The sequence below is a fragment of the Schistocerca cancellata genome, chromosome 4, assembly GCF_023864275.1.
Source record: "Schistocerca cancellata isolate TAMUIC-IGC-003103 chromosome 4, iqSchCanc2.1, whole genome shotgun sequence".
NCBI classification, from domain to species: domain Eukaryota; kingdom Metazoa; phylum Arthropoda; class Insecta; order Orthoptera; family Acrididae; genus Schistocerca; species Schistocerca cancellata.
In genome coordinates this window covers 244,568,547-244,587,615 of record NC_064629.1, presented here as the reverse complement: position 1 = coordinate 244,587,615, position 19,069 = coordinate 244,568,547, and the positions used below count along the sequence as shown (strand labels likewise).

At 39.2% G+C, this 19,069-nt stretch overlaps 1 protein-coding gene across 1 annotated transcript in view; it reads right to left on the bottom strand.

Moving 5' to 3' along the window:
- The window catches only part of LOC126184045 (rho GTPase-activating protein 45-like), a 636,308-nt gene that overhangs the window by 26,111 nt on the left and 591,128 nt on the right, over positions 1-19,069 (bottom strand). The window contains exons 12-14 of the mRNA XM_049926404.1: positions 18,575-18,708; positions 10,599-10,787; positions 10,325-10,509 (exon numbers count right to left, since the gene is read on the bottom strand). Coding sequence (XP_049782361.1) covers positions 10,325-10,509; positions 10,599-10,787; positions 18,575-18,708 — 508 coding nt within the window. The remainder of the gene's footprint in view (positions 1-10,324; positions 10,510-10,598; positions 10,788-18,574; positions 18,709-19,069) is intronic.

Below are 19,069 nucleotides of genomic sequence, written 5' to 3'. Positions count from 1 at the left end.
CTTAAATCATCTATTTCAAAAGAAATTAAATATTCTCTTTTAAAATTCTTTCTAATTGGTTTATGTATTTCATTAGTAATATTTTCACGAATATTTAGAACAACAAATACAAAATTTTTTTAACGAATTTCCTCTTTGTTTTTTACAAATGTGACGAATTCCTTAAGTTCTCTGTTTTCCATTATTGGTAGTTAATCTATGAGAATGAAGTGCTCAGTAAACTTTTTGCACAATAAATGTTATTATTGTTCTTCATTATTAAGAATAAAAAATAATTAATTTATTTCATCCAACAAAAGTACCGTTACATCAAGAGGAACACTTTTAATGCAATATTTTAAGCTTACAGTTAGAAAATTTGACTTGTGAACTATTTTAAGTGATTGATTATCATGAGTTATTTTATAATGCTTATCAACAACTCTCATCAAAATATCATATAACCGTAAATATTAAAACTATCTTTTTGTTTTGACCAACAACTAGAAATTTTGAAGCATAAAATCACATTCATATTTGTCCATCTCTGCCCATGAAAATAACTTCAATTATTATTTTATCACATATTTTTTCTTAAAGATTACTTAATTCTGCTTTACAAGCACAACTATTCAACTGTGTTAAAATACTACTATATTCAGCTTTAATAAGAAGATTTGATAATTAATTCTGTGAATAGCGAAGGTGCACTACATCTCTTGTATGAATTAGTTCATTTACATTCACAGTTCTTCTACCAATATAGCCACCATAACCTCTAGCTATTTTACAGATTTGAATTACATTCTGTCGAAAATGCTTAATTACTTTAATAACTTTTTGGGTCTACTGTGAATGAAAATCATTGATTGTTGATTGTAACTAATCTAATGAAGGTTTTATGTTTTTTTAATTTCCAGTATATTAATGACTGAAAATCTTTAATTTTTAACTGAAAATCTTCAAATTTTGAAAATAACCCTCTATGAATATTATGATCTAATGACTAAAAAATCCTTTAATTTTCCTCAATCGTTATGGAGTTTATTTCTAAAAATGTCCATTTATTTAATTGCAGAGTTCCAACATGATCAGATATATTTAATTGAACTATTCCACGTTTTTAATTGTTTGCTTCATTAGATAATTCATCAATCATAAAAACACATTGAAAATGTTTAATTTTTAATTGCTTAATTAATTTTTCCATATCGAAAATAGATAAATGATTAATTTTCTTTTCGATTATTTCTTTGAAATTATTTGTACTCCTTTTCCTTTCTTTTTCATTTGAAATTATGGTTGTTTTTCACCTTCATTTTCTGTGTCACCTTTTTTTCTTATTTAAACTACATTTGCAATCGCTGTAGAGTCACCACCAAGCAAACCAATTGTTGCTAAAGAAGGTAATGCAGCTAATTGCAGTGGAAACCATCTGCCTGTTTTGTTACATGTTCAACCTCTTTTTCGCAACAAGAATAATTCATGAAACCAATAAATTTCCACCTGTTTGTTTCTTCTTCTTTCTTTTTTGAACGCCAGTTAAAAATTAGTTATTAGTATTTAATAGTTCGCCATTGAGTTTAAGTATAATTGATTTTGGTTTTCTATTCCTACTTAGTACCAAAGTATAATCAGTCAAAAGTTTTTCAATTATACACTGTAAAAAGTTTTGAAATTTATGATCTCCATCAAATTTAATCAACTTCTCATCCTATTATTAATTTTCGTTTTTAATACATAATTCCTATAACTGCAGTTACAGCTATGTCTTCTCAAAATGAAGATTGGATCCATTCTTTCAGTTGCAGCTAATTAAAGGTCTTTATCAACTTGATGTCTAGATTCTTAATCTTTATGATCATGATAGGCAATATCATCTGATTTTTGTTCCTGGATCATCAGCTGTTAAACTTGCTTCTAATTTAGTAAAAGGTGCACACTAAGAAATATTTAATAGATACACCTCTGGCTTAGGTAAATTACTTACACCCCAATTTAGCAATGCTTTACCATGTTGTTCACTTTTCCAAAATGTATATGGTATATTATGAAATAATCTAATCAAAAATGGTATTCCATTGCGATTATTAATAATAAAATCGCTAAATTTGTTGGTTAACATTTGCATTATTTTCACTTTCTCATTATGATAGTATTTATTTCCTGTCTATTTTTTACCATGAATTATGTTATCCTATCAGTTAAATTTCTAACAACAGTGATCCAAATAGAAACACCAGGTTTTCAGAATATTTTAAGATTTATTAATGGAAAACTTGGAAAATATTCTTCAGCAATTGTTTTAATCAAATTATTATATTTACTTTGTCTACTTGATTCTAGTGTATATGGATTTCTTTTATAATATACAGCATATGAATCAAATTAAATTTCTGCATGGTTTTGTAGATCAAGAGAATAAAATTCTGTTCCCAAATCACCTACAGTTATTTCTTTTTTAATTGAGTATATCATTAATCCACATGTTGCTTCATATTCTTTTACACCAATATTTATTTTATCACCATTGAGCTACGTTGGTAACATACCAATATATTTATAATGAGCAACAGGTATTAATCCAAAACAGGATCTTCACTGTAATTGATAAAATCAGAAATCCCTTGACTTATATATATTTTTTAACATTTTTTCTTTTACAGATGGAAATGACTTTTTGTGTATGATGGAAAATCAAATATTAAATTAACTGATAATTATGTTTTGAAATTGATTGATGCTAGTACTGTTAAAGTAGCCAATAATGTTTTATCTAGAACTGAGCATCCTTTTAATACTCCTTCAATTCTTATTCAGTTAACTACCTTCCCTTAAATGAATGAAACAAGGAAGGACATATTCTTAACCATGGAAAAATTGAAACTTAAGAAGTTGAAGTTCTTTATCCATTAGAATTATTTGGTGGCTTTTTAAAGACTGTAATGGAATTATGTTTGAAGGTGATTTAATTGTTGTTTTTACCTGGAGTTCGAGAAAAGATTAAGCTAATTCTATTCTTCATTGGACTACTGATAATAATAATTCTACACTCTAGAAAGACGTTAAAGCAGTTGTTAAAATTAAGGAAATTCGTGTTTGTGCTGTAAAATATGAACCAAAATAATCACTTGTATTTGAACAAGAAAGACTGGAAAATCAAAAAGTTACAGTTTCTTTCCTTGAACTGCAAGCAATTCAATTTGTTTGTTTAGATGGAAAAAGAATTTTGAACTAGATGTTACTAATTATTACAATTCTACAGAATATGACATGCCTTAGTATATTCTTGTTGTTTTCCAAACTAACCATAAAATATCAGTTACTTGATTCTTCTTTATTTGATCATGTTCAATTAAAAATTTACTATATTAAAAATAGGAGCAATGAAGGTTTCCACAAGATCTACAGAATCTTGATCCACCAAATAACTTCTTAAAGGTTGATGATTCTCTTAGAGATTTTAAAAAATAACACTTTTAAATAATTATGTAAATATAAGTACTTTCAATTTTATTCAAAATCGTCAGATTTATGTGATTAATGTGACTGGAAGATTGAATGTTTGAAATACTCAAAAAATAACAATGAAATTATCTGCATTATTTAATGGGAATATTCCAAATAATACTACTGCTTCTCTTATGATTCCCAACATAGTATACTTACTCAAGATTTTTGATTAAGTAAAGGAATGAAAATTTAGAAAAAAATTAAAGATCTCTTAACCTCTTGTTTTCGTTCCCATTTGAATTATTTTCATAAAACTGAAGAAGATCGAAACTGTGATCCTTTTGTTCTTCAAAAATTAAAATGTTCTCCAAATGTATGGAAAAGATTTTAATTTTATTCCTTAAATTTTTCATATATAAATAAAAATGTCCAAGAACTGTAACACTGAAAACCTATTAAGTGAACTTAACAATTATAGTAATGGCTCATTAGAATTTTTCGCTAAATTATAAGAAGTTAAGAAACATAAATCTTGTGTAATTTCAAAAGCTGAACTTTTACCTTTTAAATTTGGAGATAAAATTTTACTACCCATAGATAAAATTATAAAATTACTCTTCCAGATTGTTATACTAAAATTTTTAAGCATGTTGATGATAAATTCGATAAACCTGTAAATTTACATTTTGTGTATCACAGTAAAAAATAAATAAAGTTCATCACACTCATGTTTTGTAATTTGAATAAATTTAACATTTTTGTATTTCCTTTTAATTAAGAGTTGCTTTGCTATAATTTTCTAAGGGTTTTAAATAACACAGCATTGTTCACCATTTTTTCCATAGCAATTGTGTAGAATTTAACTTTAGGATATAGGGAAATACAATTTTTTGGTTGGGAGAAAGTGAAAAACTGGGTTCTAGGTCGGCATCCTAGAAATTTAACCCAGAAATGCTCTTTACACCAAAACACTCGTAGACCTACTATTGTTGTGTGTAGTTTGAACGTGATTTGTGGGTTTTATGTTCATTTATGTTTGTATATTTCATATATTGTGGGTAAGATAATTTATTTCTCTCTTCCCTGTGTTAAGAAATGAAGGAAGGAAGGTTAGAGTTTAACGTCATGTCTGTAGTGTGGTTATTAGAGATGGGGCAGAAGCTCAGATTATGGAAGGATGGGGAAGGAAATTGGCCAGTTCCTTTGCAGAGGAATCATCCTGGCGTTTTCCTGGACTGGTTCAGGGAAATCATGGGAAACCTAAATCTGGATGGTTGGAAGGCTGGATGGCGATTTGAACCATATTCCTCCCTAATGCAAGTGTAACCTAACTCAGTATCTGTGTTAAAATTTTTAGAATTTAATTATACTACAGTCATAGATATTGTGTGTTTCAGTGTGGCAATAAATTTTGATCTGAATATGTCCCATTTTATTATCACAATATAATTTAATATAAATGTATCGTTATACAGTAGTGAGGAACTCATCTCCTCTATTATACATAATCATGTGTGTCTCATCAAAGGAAATATAATTTTGTGTCACTGTGTATTAGAAATCAGAGATCATATGATGCTGGTACTTTACTGCGACTCTCGTGCAGTGCCTATCATTTACTTTTATGTACTCTCTCTCAATTTCTTTCCCTATTCAGATGCATCACACTATAGGCAGTTAAAGCCCTTAACAGTTGTAACATAGAACGTGTAATGACCACTCGATTAGACATTTCCTGCCTAAAGATATGACAAAACATTCTGTGCAGTACTTAACGTCTTTAGTCTCCAAGATTTGGTTTATAGCACACTATTGTCTTCACGGACGCTAGACATTTGTTATCTGATGCTAATTTAATAAGCTGTTGTTTAATACGCCTTGTTATTAATCAACAAAGAGAAGGGTAACAAAACCTTGTTTGTTTGCCTTTCACTTTTAAACATCAATTTACATTTATTATAAAACCGCAACAGAATGTAACGTCTGTGTGACAAAAGAGGCATGGAGAAAGATTGAAGGCAGACTGATTGTTATATGACTGGATGGTGAATTATAACAATTAGTAATATTATTAAGGGGTAACGCAGGAGGTGAGACATGAATTATTTTCGATGAATCAAGAACAGTCCATTCGCAGAGGTTAATATTTTGCGAAAAGTAAGGATGTAAAATCTTTACAGCATTGGACACCAGTGAAGTACAAGTTTCTAATCCCAGAAAGGATGAGGCACGCTACTAGATGAAATACATTTCAAATAAGTAGAAATTCAAGGGGAATACATCAGCTCTAAGTTTTTACATAGTAGTATAAGTCACTCTGAAGAACCTATTTTGTAGCTGACTTGACGACTGTCAACAAAATGTCACCACCTGGCCTACAAGAATTTTATAGGCCCTAGGGGAAGATGGTGGGAAGATGTGTAGCTGACATCTGGAAGATCACTTTTGTTAGCAAATAACAGGTTCCAGCTCTGGACATCTACTAGGCATTCTATCCTATTCGACATTTATATTACAGATTTCTGAAACTTCAGACTGATATTCTTTCAATGGTTTGCAGCCACTAGTTCGATACTGGAGATGGGTTATCGTCTCCATCTACGAAATCTGATAATCGCTTGCTAGCGGAAACCCTGTAGCCTGGCCTGGCCCTAAGTGACGTGAAAACCGAGATAGAATTCGTAACTTAGACGAAGTTATCGCAAAACGACTAACACGTCGCCTCAACCAACGTATTCTGTTCGTCCTGTCCCAACACTGTATATACACTCCTGGAAATGGAAAAAAGAACACATTGACACCGGTGTGTCAGACCCACCATACTTGCTCCGGACACTGCGAGAGGGCTGTACAAGCAATGATCACATGCACGGCACAGCGGACACACCAGGAACCGCGGTGTTGGCCGTCGAATGGCGCTAGCTGCGCAGCATTTGTGCACCGCCGCCGTCAGTGTCAGCCAGTTTGCCGTGGCATACGGAGCTCCATCGCAGTCTTTAACACTGGTAGCATGCCGCGACAGCGTGGACGTGAACCGTATGTGCAGTTGCCGGACTTTGAGCGAGGGCGTATAGTGGGCATGCGGGAGGCCGGGTGGACGTACCGCCGAATTGCTCAACACGTGGGGCGTGACGTCTCCACAGTACATCGATGTTGTCGCCAGTGGTCGGCGGAAGGTGCACGTGCCCGTCGACCTGGGACCGGACCGCAGCGACGCACGGATGCACGCCAAGACCGTAGGATCCTACGCAGTGCCGTAGGGAACCGCACCGCCACTTCCCAGCAAATTAGGGACACTGTTGCTGCTGGGGTATCGGCGAGGACCATTCGCAACCGTCTCCATGAAGCTGGGCTACGGTCCCGCACACCGTTAGGCCGTCTTCCGCTCACGCCCCAACATCGTGCAGCCCGCCTCCAGTGGTGTCGCGACAGGCGTGAATGGAGGGACGAATGGAGACGTGTCGTCTTCAGCGATGAGAGTCGCTTCTGCCTTGGTGCCAATGATGGTCGTATGCGTGTTTGGCGCCGTGCAGGTGAGCGCCACAATCAGGACTGCATACGACCGAGGCACACAGGGCCAACACCCGGCATCATGGTGTGGGGAGCGATCTCCTACACTGGCCGTACACCACTGGTGATCGTCGAGGGGACACTGAATAGTGCACGGAACATCCAAACCGTCATCGAACCCATCGTTCTACCATTCCTAGACCGGCAAGGGAACTTGCTGTTCCAACAGGACAATGCACGTCCGCATGTATCCCGTGCCACCCAACGTGCTCTAGAAGGTGTAAGTCAACTACCCTGACCAGCAAGATCTCCGGATCTGTCCCCCATTGAGCATGTTTGGGACTGGATGAAGCGTCGTCTCACACGGTCTGCACGTCCAGCACGAACGCTGGTCCAACTGAGGCGCCAGGTGGAAATGGCATGGCAAGCCGTTCCACAGGACTACATCCAGCATCTCTACGATCGTCTCCATGGGAGAATAGCAGCCTGCATTGCTGCGAAAGGTGGATATACACTGTACTAGTGCCGACATTGTGCATGCTCTGTTGCCTGTGTCTATGTGTCTGTGGTTCTGTCAGTGTGATCATGTGATGTATCTGACCCCAGGAATGTGTCAATAAAGTTTCCCCTTCCTGGGACAATGAATTCACGGTGTTCTTATTTCAATTTCCAGGAGTGTAGATTTACTTTGGAAATTGGTATTTCCAGAGCCACAGTCGTGGTGGAAACATTTCCAATACCTTGCTCATTGTCAAATTTCACCAAATTGGTGGCGATATCGTAATATTTAATTGTAATTAAACAGATAAATACGTGGATGGTTTCCAAGGCTGAATGGTTATTGTATGTAAGGGGGGCGTTAAGTCAGTAAAGCAAACACATTTTTTCTCCGCTACGGTTGGAAAAATGCAGAATTTGTTATGGGACATCGTGGAATATCCGCACGTCAGCCCCTATAGTTTCATGAAGTTCTGATTGATGGTGGCGCTATGCATAGCCTTCAAAATGGGGTACGTAATGGAACTGGGTTCCCAGCAGAGGGCTGTCACTGAGTTTCTTCTGGCGGAAAACCAGAGCATCGCAGATGTTCATAGGCGCTTGCAGAAAGTCTACAGAGTCCTGGCGATGAACAAATGCACGGTGAGTTGTTGTTGGGTGAAGCGTCTGTCATCATCGTAGCACGGTCGCGCAAACCTGCCCCACGCCCGCGTGCCGGCCGGCCACACATAGCTGTAACTCCTACAATGTAGGAACATGAGGCCACTCTTATTCGATAATTTTTAACATTTTTATGCAGCGACAACAACTGATATTGTTTATATAAGAATATACAGCGTACAGTTGCAGGTTAACTTTATCGTTTACCTAGGTTTCAACGTTAGTAGTAACGTCTTCTTCAGAACCTGCAAAAAAGTTAATATTATAATGTGCTAGTAAATTGTATTAGATATGGTCATCCTACAGGATGCAACGTGTAGTACTTACATAAAATATAATTTAAATGTTTGCCTAAAACAAGCCATGTCCTAATTTGGTTCATACCCTTGAGAAAGACTGTGATAAGTCAGCGAAATCAGGCGTATATGAGATTATGTGTGACGATTGTCCATGTTATTACATAGGATCAAAATGGTTCAAATGGCTCTGAGCACTATGGGACTTAACATCTGTGGTCATCAGTCCCCTAGAACTTAGAACTACTTAAACCTAACTAACCTAAGGACATCACACACATCCATGCCCGAGGCAGGATTCGAGCCTGCGACCGGAGCGGTCAGGCGGTTCCAGACTGAAGCGCCTAGACCGCACGGCCACATCGGCCGGCCTATTACATAGGTCAAACAGGCAGAGCTATAGCAGTAAGGTTTAAAGAACATCTTCCAATAAAGGTCGTAGGAACACGGGGGTCAGCCTTTGCGGAACATCTGGTGCAAATGGCTCATACACCAAAACCTTTACGTGACATAGAGCTACTACATCACGAAGTTAAGGGCTATAGACTCGACACGCTTGAGGAACTACAAATTTATGCACACCTAATTACAGATAGAGGCAATTTACTGAACGATCAAATGTATCTAAAAAATAGGGCATACTTCGAGGGCTTCCAGCCTATATTAGGTTTACAATAATTCATAATGCATTTAACCATTACAGTTTCTGTAATAATAGAACCTTTCCTACAGATGTTCATACGAGATTTGTTGGTCAGTTTACAAGGCTCTGTAGTAGAATGTAAAACGTAGTCATGCTGGATACTGTAATTAACTTACAACAGTAAAGTATAAAATTAATTCATAGTAAAAATGTTATCTGACACGTGCGTAATAAGAGTTTGATTCTATACGTCTCGCGTATGCGCGCCACCCTCTGTGAGGCAGACCGCGAAGCCCTCGCGGTCCGCGGTCTCTAGTCACACGACGAGGCCCATACAACGGGCTTAAAGCGAATTTCTATAGCTTGTTTAATAGAAGTGGCAAAACCTTATGGTTATGCATCAAGTTTTATAAAGTTGACTTAGGACATGGCTTGTTTTAGGCAAAAATTTAAATAATATTTTATGTAAGTACTACGCGTTGCATCCTGTAGGATGACCATATCTAATATAATTTACTAGCACATTATAATATTAACTTTTTGCAGGTTCTGAAGAAGACGTTATTACTAACGTTGAAACCTAGGTAAACGATAAAGTTAACCTGCAACTGTAGGCTGTATATTCTTAAATACTCTTATTAGAGGTTATCGACGCATCACAATGAAACACCCCTCTTCACAACTGGACACCTCTGTTGGTAAGCCTGAAACAAGTTTGTGCACCCGAGAGGAACTCACAGAACTTAATGAATAGTTCTTCGTCATCTACCATAAAGCCAGGATCTCGCACCTACCGACTTCCATCTGTTTGGCCCAGTGAAAGATGCACTTCACAGGAAGCAGCACGTGGATGATGGGAAGGTTACTGAAGAAGTAAGACGTTGGCTCCAACGTCGACCAGCAGGATGGTACCATGTCGGCACGCAGGCCCTCCCAATAAGGAGGCCTTCATATTTAATGGAGGTTACGTCGAAGAATAGGGTTTTTAGCCAAAAGAGTGAAAGTAATAAGGTGTATAGGAATCCTGAATAAAACCGACGAGCTTTCAGAAGAAAATGTATTGCACTACTGCCTGAATGCTCCTCGTACTTTTAACACTATCAAAACAGTAGCACCAACATAAAGAATTTGTTATTAAGATGTAGAAAGATCAGAGGAAACTGAGCGCAGACTAGTATTAAGTACTTTAGTGGCTCAGCATGGCAAAAAGTCAGTAATATATTAAGCTGATGATGTACCTAAATTATAGTTGCACAGATCACTGTTAATAACAAGAGAAGCTCACCTCACAAAATCTGGATAGAGCTTGAAGGACAGCAGCGGCTCGGGGAGCTGCCGTAGGTAAATCTTCAGCACATCTGCGATCACATTTGGATGAATATCCGAGAGGTCAACAAGGTCCCCACCTATTTCAAAAGCGTTGCACAGCTTATCCAATTTTGTCTTCACTCCAGACACCCTGTAGATGCCCTGTGGCACACAGAGAAATGAACTTCTCGATCGATGTTGTACGTTAGGTGGCTGTGAGAGAGCGCGTCAATTGTATGCATTAGACTTACCTTTGACTGTCGACCACGGGCGTCTATTTCATCGATACACTTACAGATAATAAACGGAATGAGGTGTGCCGTTTCTGACAAGTAATTGTTCAAGTCTGTTCCGAACACTGGTACTTTGCGAGGCAGACGGCGATGACCACACGTGATAGAAAGCCCGACAACGCACTTCTTGTGACACACCATTCCACACTGGAACACAGAAGCCACATATATACGCGTTACTTCTTTTTATCTATTGAGTTATTTAAAATGCAAGGTTAAGGCCATCAGGTCCTCTCTTACATCTGATCGGGCATTCTACTTATCTTACATTTTCTTCAAAGCACGTTATAAGTTACATCTAATATGGACTACAACATTTGTAAATTACTATAGTTCAGAGAAAAACGCAGTTTACATTCTTTCGTGAGAAATTCACAAAGACGAATTACAGGCAGGCAGGATTAAACTGTGAGTACAGGTAGCAGTGGACGTAAGAGAAGGGGATATAAATAGGAACGCGATAAAACCCAACTACTAAAAAGAAGGGAAATGAAAGAGGCTTGACTGACATAAATGAATACAGGTACATATCCATAAATGTTTGAAAGAGGGATATCTGGCAATATACGCTAATTTTGGACAAACGTTATGCGGTTGACAGAAAGAAGTGCTTCATCGTCTTAAGAGCAGTAGGCCAGTGAACTGTGCACAACGTATAGGGTAGCTTATTCAAGAGACGTTGAGTTTGCGAATGCTTTGTTTTATGGCTGGAGACATCTATGATACTAAATAAGTGAGAGCTTGTGTTGCGGTTATGATGAGATGACACGTACTTCGTATTACATCTCTGAAGCAAGGTACTGGTGTACATGCGCGCTGCCGAGCAAAGAACTACACATAATATAATATTGCCCCGTAAACTGTCTGGTCGTAACCTACCTAACTGAATGTATGAAGCACTGAAATGATCATATAAACGGATTTTGCTAATGTACACACACAAGCATTCATGATTAATTCTAACCGTCTCCACACTTCTCACTACTTACGGCGTGTTGGATTATATCTAAATAGTTGAGGTTTGGTGGAACGAGTGACTGCACAAATTTACGTTTCGCATCCAACTGAGATTTGTTACGAAGCATATTGAAGGCATAGAGTAAAGTGGAAGTCTTCCTGCATGTAGCGACAGTATTTCCTGACCGGTTGGGATGCTCATCCAAAGTTACATCCAAGTTCTTCACCTTTTTTATGATATGGTATTGGAATACCATTGAGAAGAGTAGGTGGTAACTCTCACGGAGTGCAGAACTTAATATTTTTGATGGGATGCTAACATTAAGTGGGACTTTTCCTCATTTAGTTTTAGTCTCAAGATTTGGGTCCACCTTACCGCTAAATACTATCATTCATCATTCATTTGGACGATCATATCATTCATCTGGAAGACCACAGTACCGAAATCTTCAAGTATGGCGCTGAGGTAAAGCTGGGTGCCGTCGGCATAGAAATGGTATTTGCAGGAGGACAGTACTGACGAGATGTCATTGGCACACAGCAATATCAGAGAACTTGGTTGTAGTCCTGAGAATTTTTTACGAGTATCAATAACGTACTACGCTATTTTATTTCCTTACATTTCGGCACATACTGTTATGATAGAAAGAGGTTGCTACAAAATTTGTTTGTGGCAGTTCAACTAGCTCTGGGCAAAGGGAGCTTGTACACCAGAAATGAGGCAATCAAGTTTTGAGCTTGTTTATCTTGACACTGAAATGTCATTACACAGTCTCCGTTCTACCATTTATGCTGTCGTATATTCTTCTCACTCAGAGTGTGCGAATAACTTAATTTATCCTGTTGACTGAAAAAAATAGTCGGCCAAAACTATTATCCTGTAGCTAACTGGGCAGCCTCATCTTGCGAAATTTCGAACGTAGCATCGACCTGTATCTGTATTAAAAGATTAATGAAGACTGGCTATATCTTTGAAATTATAAATGCTGGCCTATATTATGGCAAAGCGAAATGACTCTGTCCACTGGTACATAGACGTTTCCACGCGGAAATGTCTTTACTGCCGTGGAATAATATATCCATGCCCACGGGATTAAGGATGCAACACAGTTATTAGACTCGCAAAAGAAACGAGACTGAGACACATCTCCGAAACGTTCACGATTGTGTATGCTATTGTCGCGTTACTAACTTATATCCCAAATGTGACAATGGGCTCCGTGGCCCACACTCATACACAATTACATGTAAACGGCCTAACACGCCACTATCGCAGAAAACTTCTACGTAGCAAGACGCCACATCTTTTATATGCACTACTGAGTGAATGGCACTGACTGCATGATAGTCTGTCACTGGCTCCATGACTGTCCCATATATTGGGCGTTCTAGCATTTGTATGCCGGCGTCGGCCATCTGAGAGGGCCCCCGTATGGAGAAACTCGTTATTCTCTGCACTCTCTGAAAGGACATCTCAGACGTACTGTTCTGGCTGCATCATCGCTTCAAAAAGTTTTATAGCTCTCCTACTAAGGAACCTACTTTAATGTGGTACAAATTACTTGTTTTTCGCCAATGCAGGGGACGAATATTATGTGGTCAAACACAAGTAACCTATTACAGTACTTTATTCCCCTAGGACTCTCCTTATTAATTTCACTTGAGACAGTTTACTCGCTGGAACTAACAACGGTGTCGTTCTGTAAACGTAGAGTAAAAAGCTGAAGCACATGTAACGCCATTGTCTTTGTCCTTGAAAATGCAGTTGTACTTCTGAAACGCATTGGTCAGTAATTACGTTAGATATCAAAATTTTGTGACAGACGAACTATTATTAACAAAATATATCTCTAAGTCTGTAACGGAGACTATGGTCCCTTTCTAAAATATATTCAGAAAATATCACTAAACGACATCCTACAATTTGTGGATGCCCATTGTGTTCATTCTGTAGACGTAAAAAATACTACCTGCAGCATTTCGCCTGTGATTAGAGCGATCTCATCAAATGCGAAATTAAGTTTACCTAATTAAGAACGCAATTAATCTTTACAACCTGTATTTTGAAATGTACATTGTTTTTCTATTGAGATGAGGCTAACTTTCAATGAAGATGGAGAAGAACATTACTGACAAAATGAGGTATGGAACCTACATTACTGACCATTAAAATTGCTACACCTAGAAGAAATGCAGATGATAAACGAGTATTCATTGGACAAATATATTATACTACAAATGATATGTGATTACATTTTCACGCAGTTTGGGTGCATAGATCCTGAGAAATCAGTACCCAGAACAACTACCTCTGGCCGTAATAACGGCCTTGATACGCCTGGGCATTGAGTAAAACAGAGCTTGGATGGGATGTACAGGTACAGCTCCACGTGCAGTTTCAACACGATAGCACAGTTCATCAAGAGTAGTGACTGGCGTATTGTGACGAGCCAGTTGCTCGGCCACCATTGACCAGACGTTTTCAGTTGGTGAGAGAGCTGGAGAATGTGCAAGCCAGCGCAGCAGTCGAACATTTTCTGTATCCAGAAAGGCCGTACAGGACCTGCAACATGCGGTCGTGCAACATCCTGCTGAAATGTAGGGTTTCGCAGGAATCGAATGAAGGGTAGAGCCACGGGTCGTAACAGATCTGAAATGTAACATCCACTGTTCAAAGTGCCGTCAATGCGAACAAGAGGTAAACGAGACGTGTAATCAATGGCACCCCATACCATCACGCCGGGTGATACGCCAGTATGGCGATGACGAATACCCGCTTCCAATGTGTGTTCACCGCGATGTCGCCAAACACGGATGCGACCATCATGATGCTGTAAACAGAACCTGGATTCATCCGAAAACATGACGTTTTGTCATTCGTGCACACAGGTTGGTCGTTGAGTACACCATCGCAGGCGCTCTTGTCTGTGATGCAGCATCAAGGGTAACCGCAGCCATGGTCTCCTAGCTGATAGTCCATGCTGCTGCAAACGTCGTCGAACTGTTCGTGCAGATGGTTGTTGCCTTGCAAACGTCCCCATCTGTTGACTCAGGGATCGAGACGTGGCTGCACGATCCGTTACAGCCATGCGGAGAAGATGCCTGTCATCTCGACTGCTAGTGATACAAGGCCATTGGGAACCAGCACGGCGTTCCGTATTACCCTCCTGAACCCACCGATTCCATATTCTGCTAACAGTCATTGGATCTCGACCAATGCGAGCAGCAATGTCGCGATACGATAATCCGCAATCGCGGTAGGCTACAATCCGACCTTTATCAAAGTCGGAAACGTGATGGTACGCATTTCTCCTCCTTACACGAGGCATCACAACAACGTTTCCCCAGGCATCGCCGGTCAACTGCTGTTTGTGTATGAGAAATCGGTTGGAAACTTTCCTCAAGTCAGCACGTTGTAGGTGTCGCCACCGGCGCCAACCTTGTGTAAATGCTCTGAAAAGCTGATCATTTTCATATCACAGCATCTTCTTCCTGTCGGTTAAATTTCGCGTCTGTAGCACGTCGTCTTCGTGATGTAGCAATTTTAATGGGCAGTAGTGGATGACTAGCCACGCGGAGTGGCCGTGCGGTTTGAGGCGCCATGAATAGCGTGGCCCCTCCCGCCGAAGATTCGAGTCCTCCTTCCGGCACGGGTGTGTATGTGTTGTTCTTAGCATAAGCTAGTTTAAGTAGTGTGTTTGTCTGTGGACCAAGGACCTTAGCAGTTTGGTCCCTTAGGTATTCACACACATTTGAACATTTTTTGAACCTATGACTGAAAAATTCAAGTTACAAGACAGATCAGCTGCCGACTTGTAGCGTCACATTAGTCATAATATGCTCCTTTATCAGTGTGAGAGTGGCAAGGAGCTGCTCGTCCAACTTTGTCCACATTTTTCTATGCTTACCTTTTACTAACTGTACATGATTCGAAATATTCTACTTCACAATTGATACACCGCTCCCAGCGCTGTATCCACTTCCGGAAGCAGTCTTCACACGCCTCTTCTTGGATCGCCCGAAACGCCGTCTGCGAATTTTTTTTAAACTCTTCTATTGTTGCAGAGCTTCGTCCTTCCAACGGGGTTTTCAGCTTTGGAAATAAAGAAAAGTCCGCAGGGAACAGACCTGGAGAGTACGGATGACGACTCAGCACAGTGATTTCGGTTTTTGTGCAATGATCACGCACCAACAGGTATGAATGTGCAGGTGCCTTATCGTGATGCAAGAGCCGTGAATTGTCTCGCCACATTTCAGGCCGTTTCTCTCGCATATTTTCTCACAGGCGTCGCAACACGTCTCGATAGTACCATCGAGTAGCTGTTTGTCCCTGTGGCACGAATTAATGATGAACTTATCCTTCAAAGCCAAAGAAAACTATCAGTATGACATTGACGTTTGACATGAACTAACGAGTTTTTTTTTTGGACTTAGAAAACCTTTCTTGACCCATTGTGAAGATCGAACCTTGGTACCAACATCATAACGGTAGACCCAGGTCTCATCACCAGTTATGATTTTCTTAAGAAACATCTGCTTCTCCTTTGCGCGATGTAAAAGCTCTTTACAGATTGCGAGGCGAAGGTTTTTTTCGTCTAGACTCATGAGATGTGGGACGAATTTGCCGGCAACACGATGCGTTTCTAGCTGCTGTGTCAGGATTTTATGACATGATCGAACTGAAATGTTACATTCTTCTGCAACCTCTCGGACGGTCAGTCTCCGATTGGCACGCACAATTTCCTTGATGTTCCTGACATAAGCGTAGGGCGTCTTGAACGAGAGGCATCTTCAACTTCCACACGGCCATTTTTAAACCTTGTGAACCAATCGTAACACCGAGTACGAGTTAAGTACTCATTACCGTAGGCTTCCTGCAACATTTAATGTGTCTCTGTAAAGATTTTCTTGAGTTTCACGCAAAATTTAATGCAGACGCTTTGCTTCTCTAACTCTGCCGTCTCGAAGTTCGCTAACTGTGCGATACAACGTTCTCCTCAATACAGCACTGAACTATAACTAACAAACATAACAATGAAACTTCCGGTAGTTATACACTAAACACAGGCGTATGTAGGGATGCCAACCTCATTTCGCTCCAACACACCGTTGGCGCGAAATTACGAATGTTCCGGAACTTTTTGAACAGACCTTGTATTACTCCTTCCCATGTATATATCATACAAAATGACCACGACGGTAAGATCACACAGTTTTGAAATTTGAGCTTACACAGAGGATAAACGATAGACGTTATTCCCACGAACCATTTACGAATTTTACAGGGCTGGAATGTTGACCTATCAAGCAACAAGTGTGAGACAAGTGAGCAGTCAATTAGTGTCGTAGTTGTTGATAAAATTGGAACATTTGTCAAGCGGGAGTGTGAATGCAGATTTTTTTCACAGATGCAGATGACACATGGATAACGTACAATGCAAAAAAATCCACAGTTATTTTTACGTTCAGTTCCATCTGTGTTATCATTTTCGCAAAATTTACAACCGGCTCGTTTTTAATACTACGTGGGAAGAAAAAGCAACTTTAAGCTCAATGTGTAAACTGTAACTCTTGAAAATGGACTGTAACACCCAAGCGCATGGGACATAGTAGAAAATAGAAACAAGTAACTTATTTACTGGAGACGTTTTAATTTTATTAAATGTGCACCCTTAGAATTAATGTCATTTGTCCACTGATGGAAATGCCAGATAATAAAACAAGCAAATAGTAAACTATGCAACCATGCAAAAACAATACTTGTTCCATTTATACGGCAGCTACTAAGTAAGCTTTTGGTTGTTGTAGGTATTCAAAGTATTACATGTTACTTCAGTGTTGAGTGGTAGTGTGATCTAAATGAATTGCACAAGATTATCATCCGTTTGAAAATCTTTGCTACGCAAGAAATAAAACAATATACAAGGTGTTACAAAAAGGTACGGCCAAACTTTCAGGAAACATTCCTCACACACAAAGAAAGAAAATATGTTATGTGGACATGTGTCCGGAAACGCTTACTTTCCATGTTAGAGCTCATTTTATTACTTCTCTTCCAATCACATTAATCATGGAATGGAAACACACAGCAACAGAACGTACCAGCGTGACTTCAAACACTTTGTTACAGTAAATGTTCAAAATACTCTCCGTTAGCGAGGATACATGCATACACCCTCCGTCGCATGGAATCCCTGATGCGCTGATGCAGCCCTCTAGAATAGCGTATTGTATCACAGCCGTCCACAATACGAGCACGAAGAGTCTCTACATTTGGTACCGGGGTTGTGTAGACAAGAGCTTTCAAATGCCCCCCATAAATGAAAGTCAAGAGGGTTGAGGTCAGGAGAGCGTGGAGGCCATGGAATTGGTCCGCCTCTACCAATCCATCGGTCACCGAATCTGTTGTTGAGAAGCGTACGAACACTTCGACTGAAATGTGCAGGAGCTCCATCGTGCATGAACCACATGTTCTGTCGTACTTGTAAAGGCACATGTTCTAGCAGCACAGGTAGAGTATCCCGTAGGAAATCGATAAAGTGCTCCATTGAGCGTAGGTGGACGAAACTAAAATGAGCTCTAACATGGAAATTAAGCGTTTCCGGACACATGTCCACATAACATATTTTCTTTATTTGTGTGTGGGGAATGTTTCCTGAAAGTTTGGCCGTACCTTTTTGTAACACCCTGTATATCTTATATTTTAGGTGTATGTTGACCGACACCAACCTGAACGCATTGATTAAGCTTTTTTATAAGATCTCCCGTTCGAATCCACTGTATCTTGGCAGGAATCCTGGTACTTGAATATCACATATGATATAGGAAGACGCACAAGTAAAATGGCACGAGACCTGATATTGTATGTATGTGTAATAAATTGGCCTCTGTGGTTCTTAACGATAACAGTATCTAATCTGGTATAAACTATATTATCGTGTCATGTTATGTGGACACGAAGAAACAACATTACTGACCTCTATGCATTCCACACCCATGAAGTAGACGTACGAATCACATTCTCGGCAACGGCCAGGTGTCCTCAGAGAGCGAAAATTGTGTGTCAGAGCAGCTTTCGACTGCTTAGTGTCTGGCTCGAAGAGAGAAGAATCTACAGAAAAAATAGCGTTCTCTGAGAAACTCGCAAGCTTCTTTATAATGAGATATCTATATTACCTTTCACTTACCTACCATCCTTTGAACCTCATTTGCCAATGATTCTCTTGAGGAGATACACAACGAAAGACTTATTTCTGCTATGGCATGTGTGAACTGGATTATATTTACATATTTTAAAATTACAAATAATGAAAGGCATAAAGGTAATCACTCACCGTATACTAGAAGCACTGAGTGCTCTAGTGTCACATAAACAAAATTACGAACGTTCAACGGTTGCAGTCAGTGTTCTTCTTCAGAGCGAACTAACAAACCACACACAGACACACACACACGCAAACTCCGAAAGCATA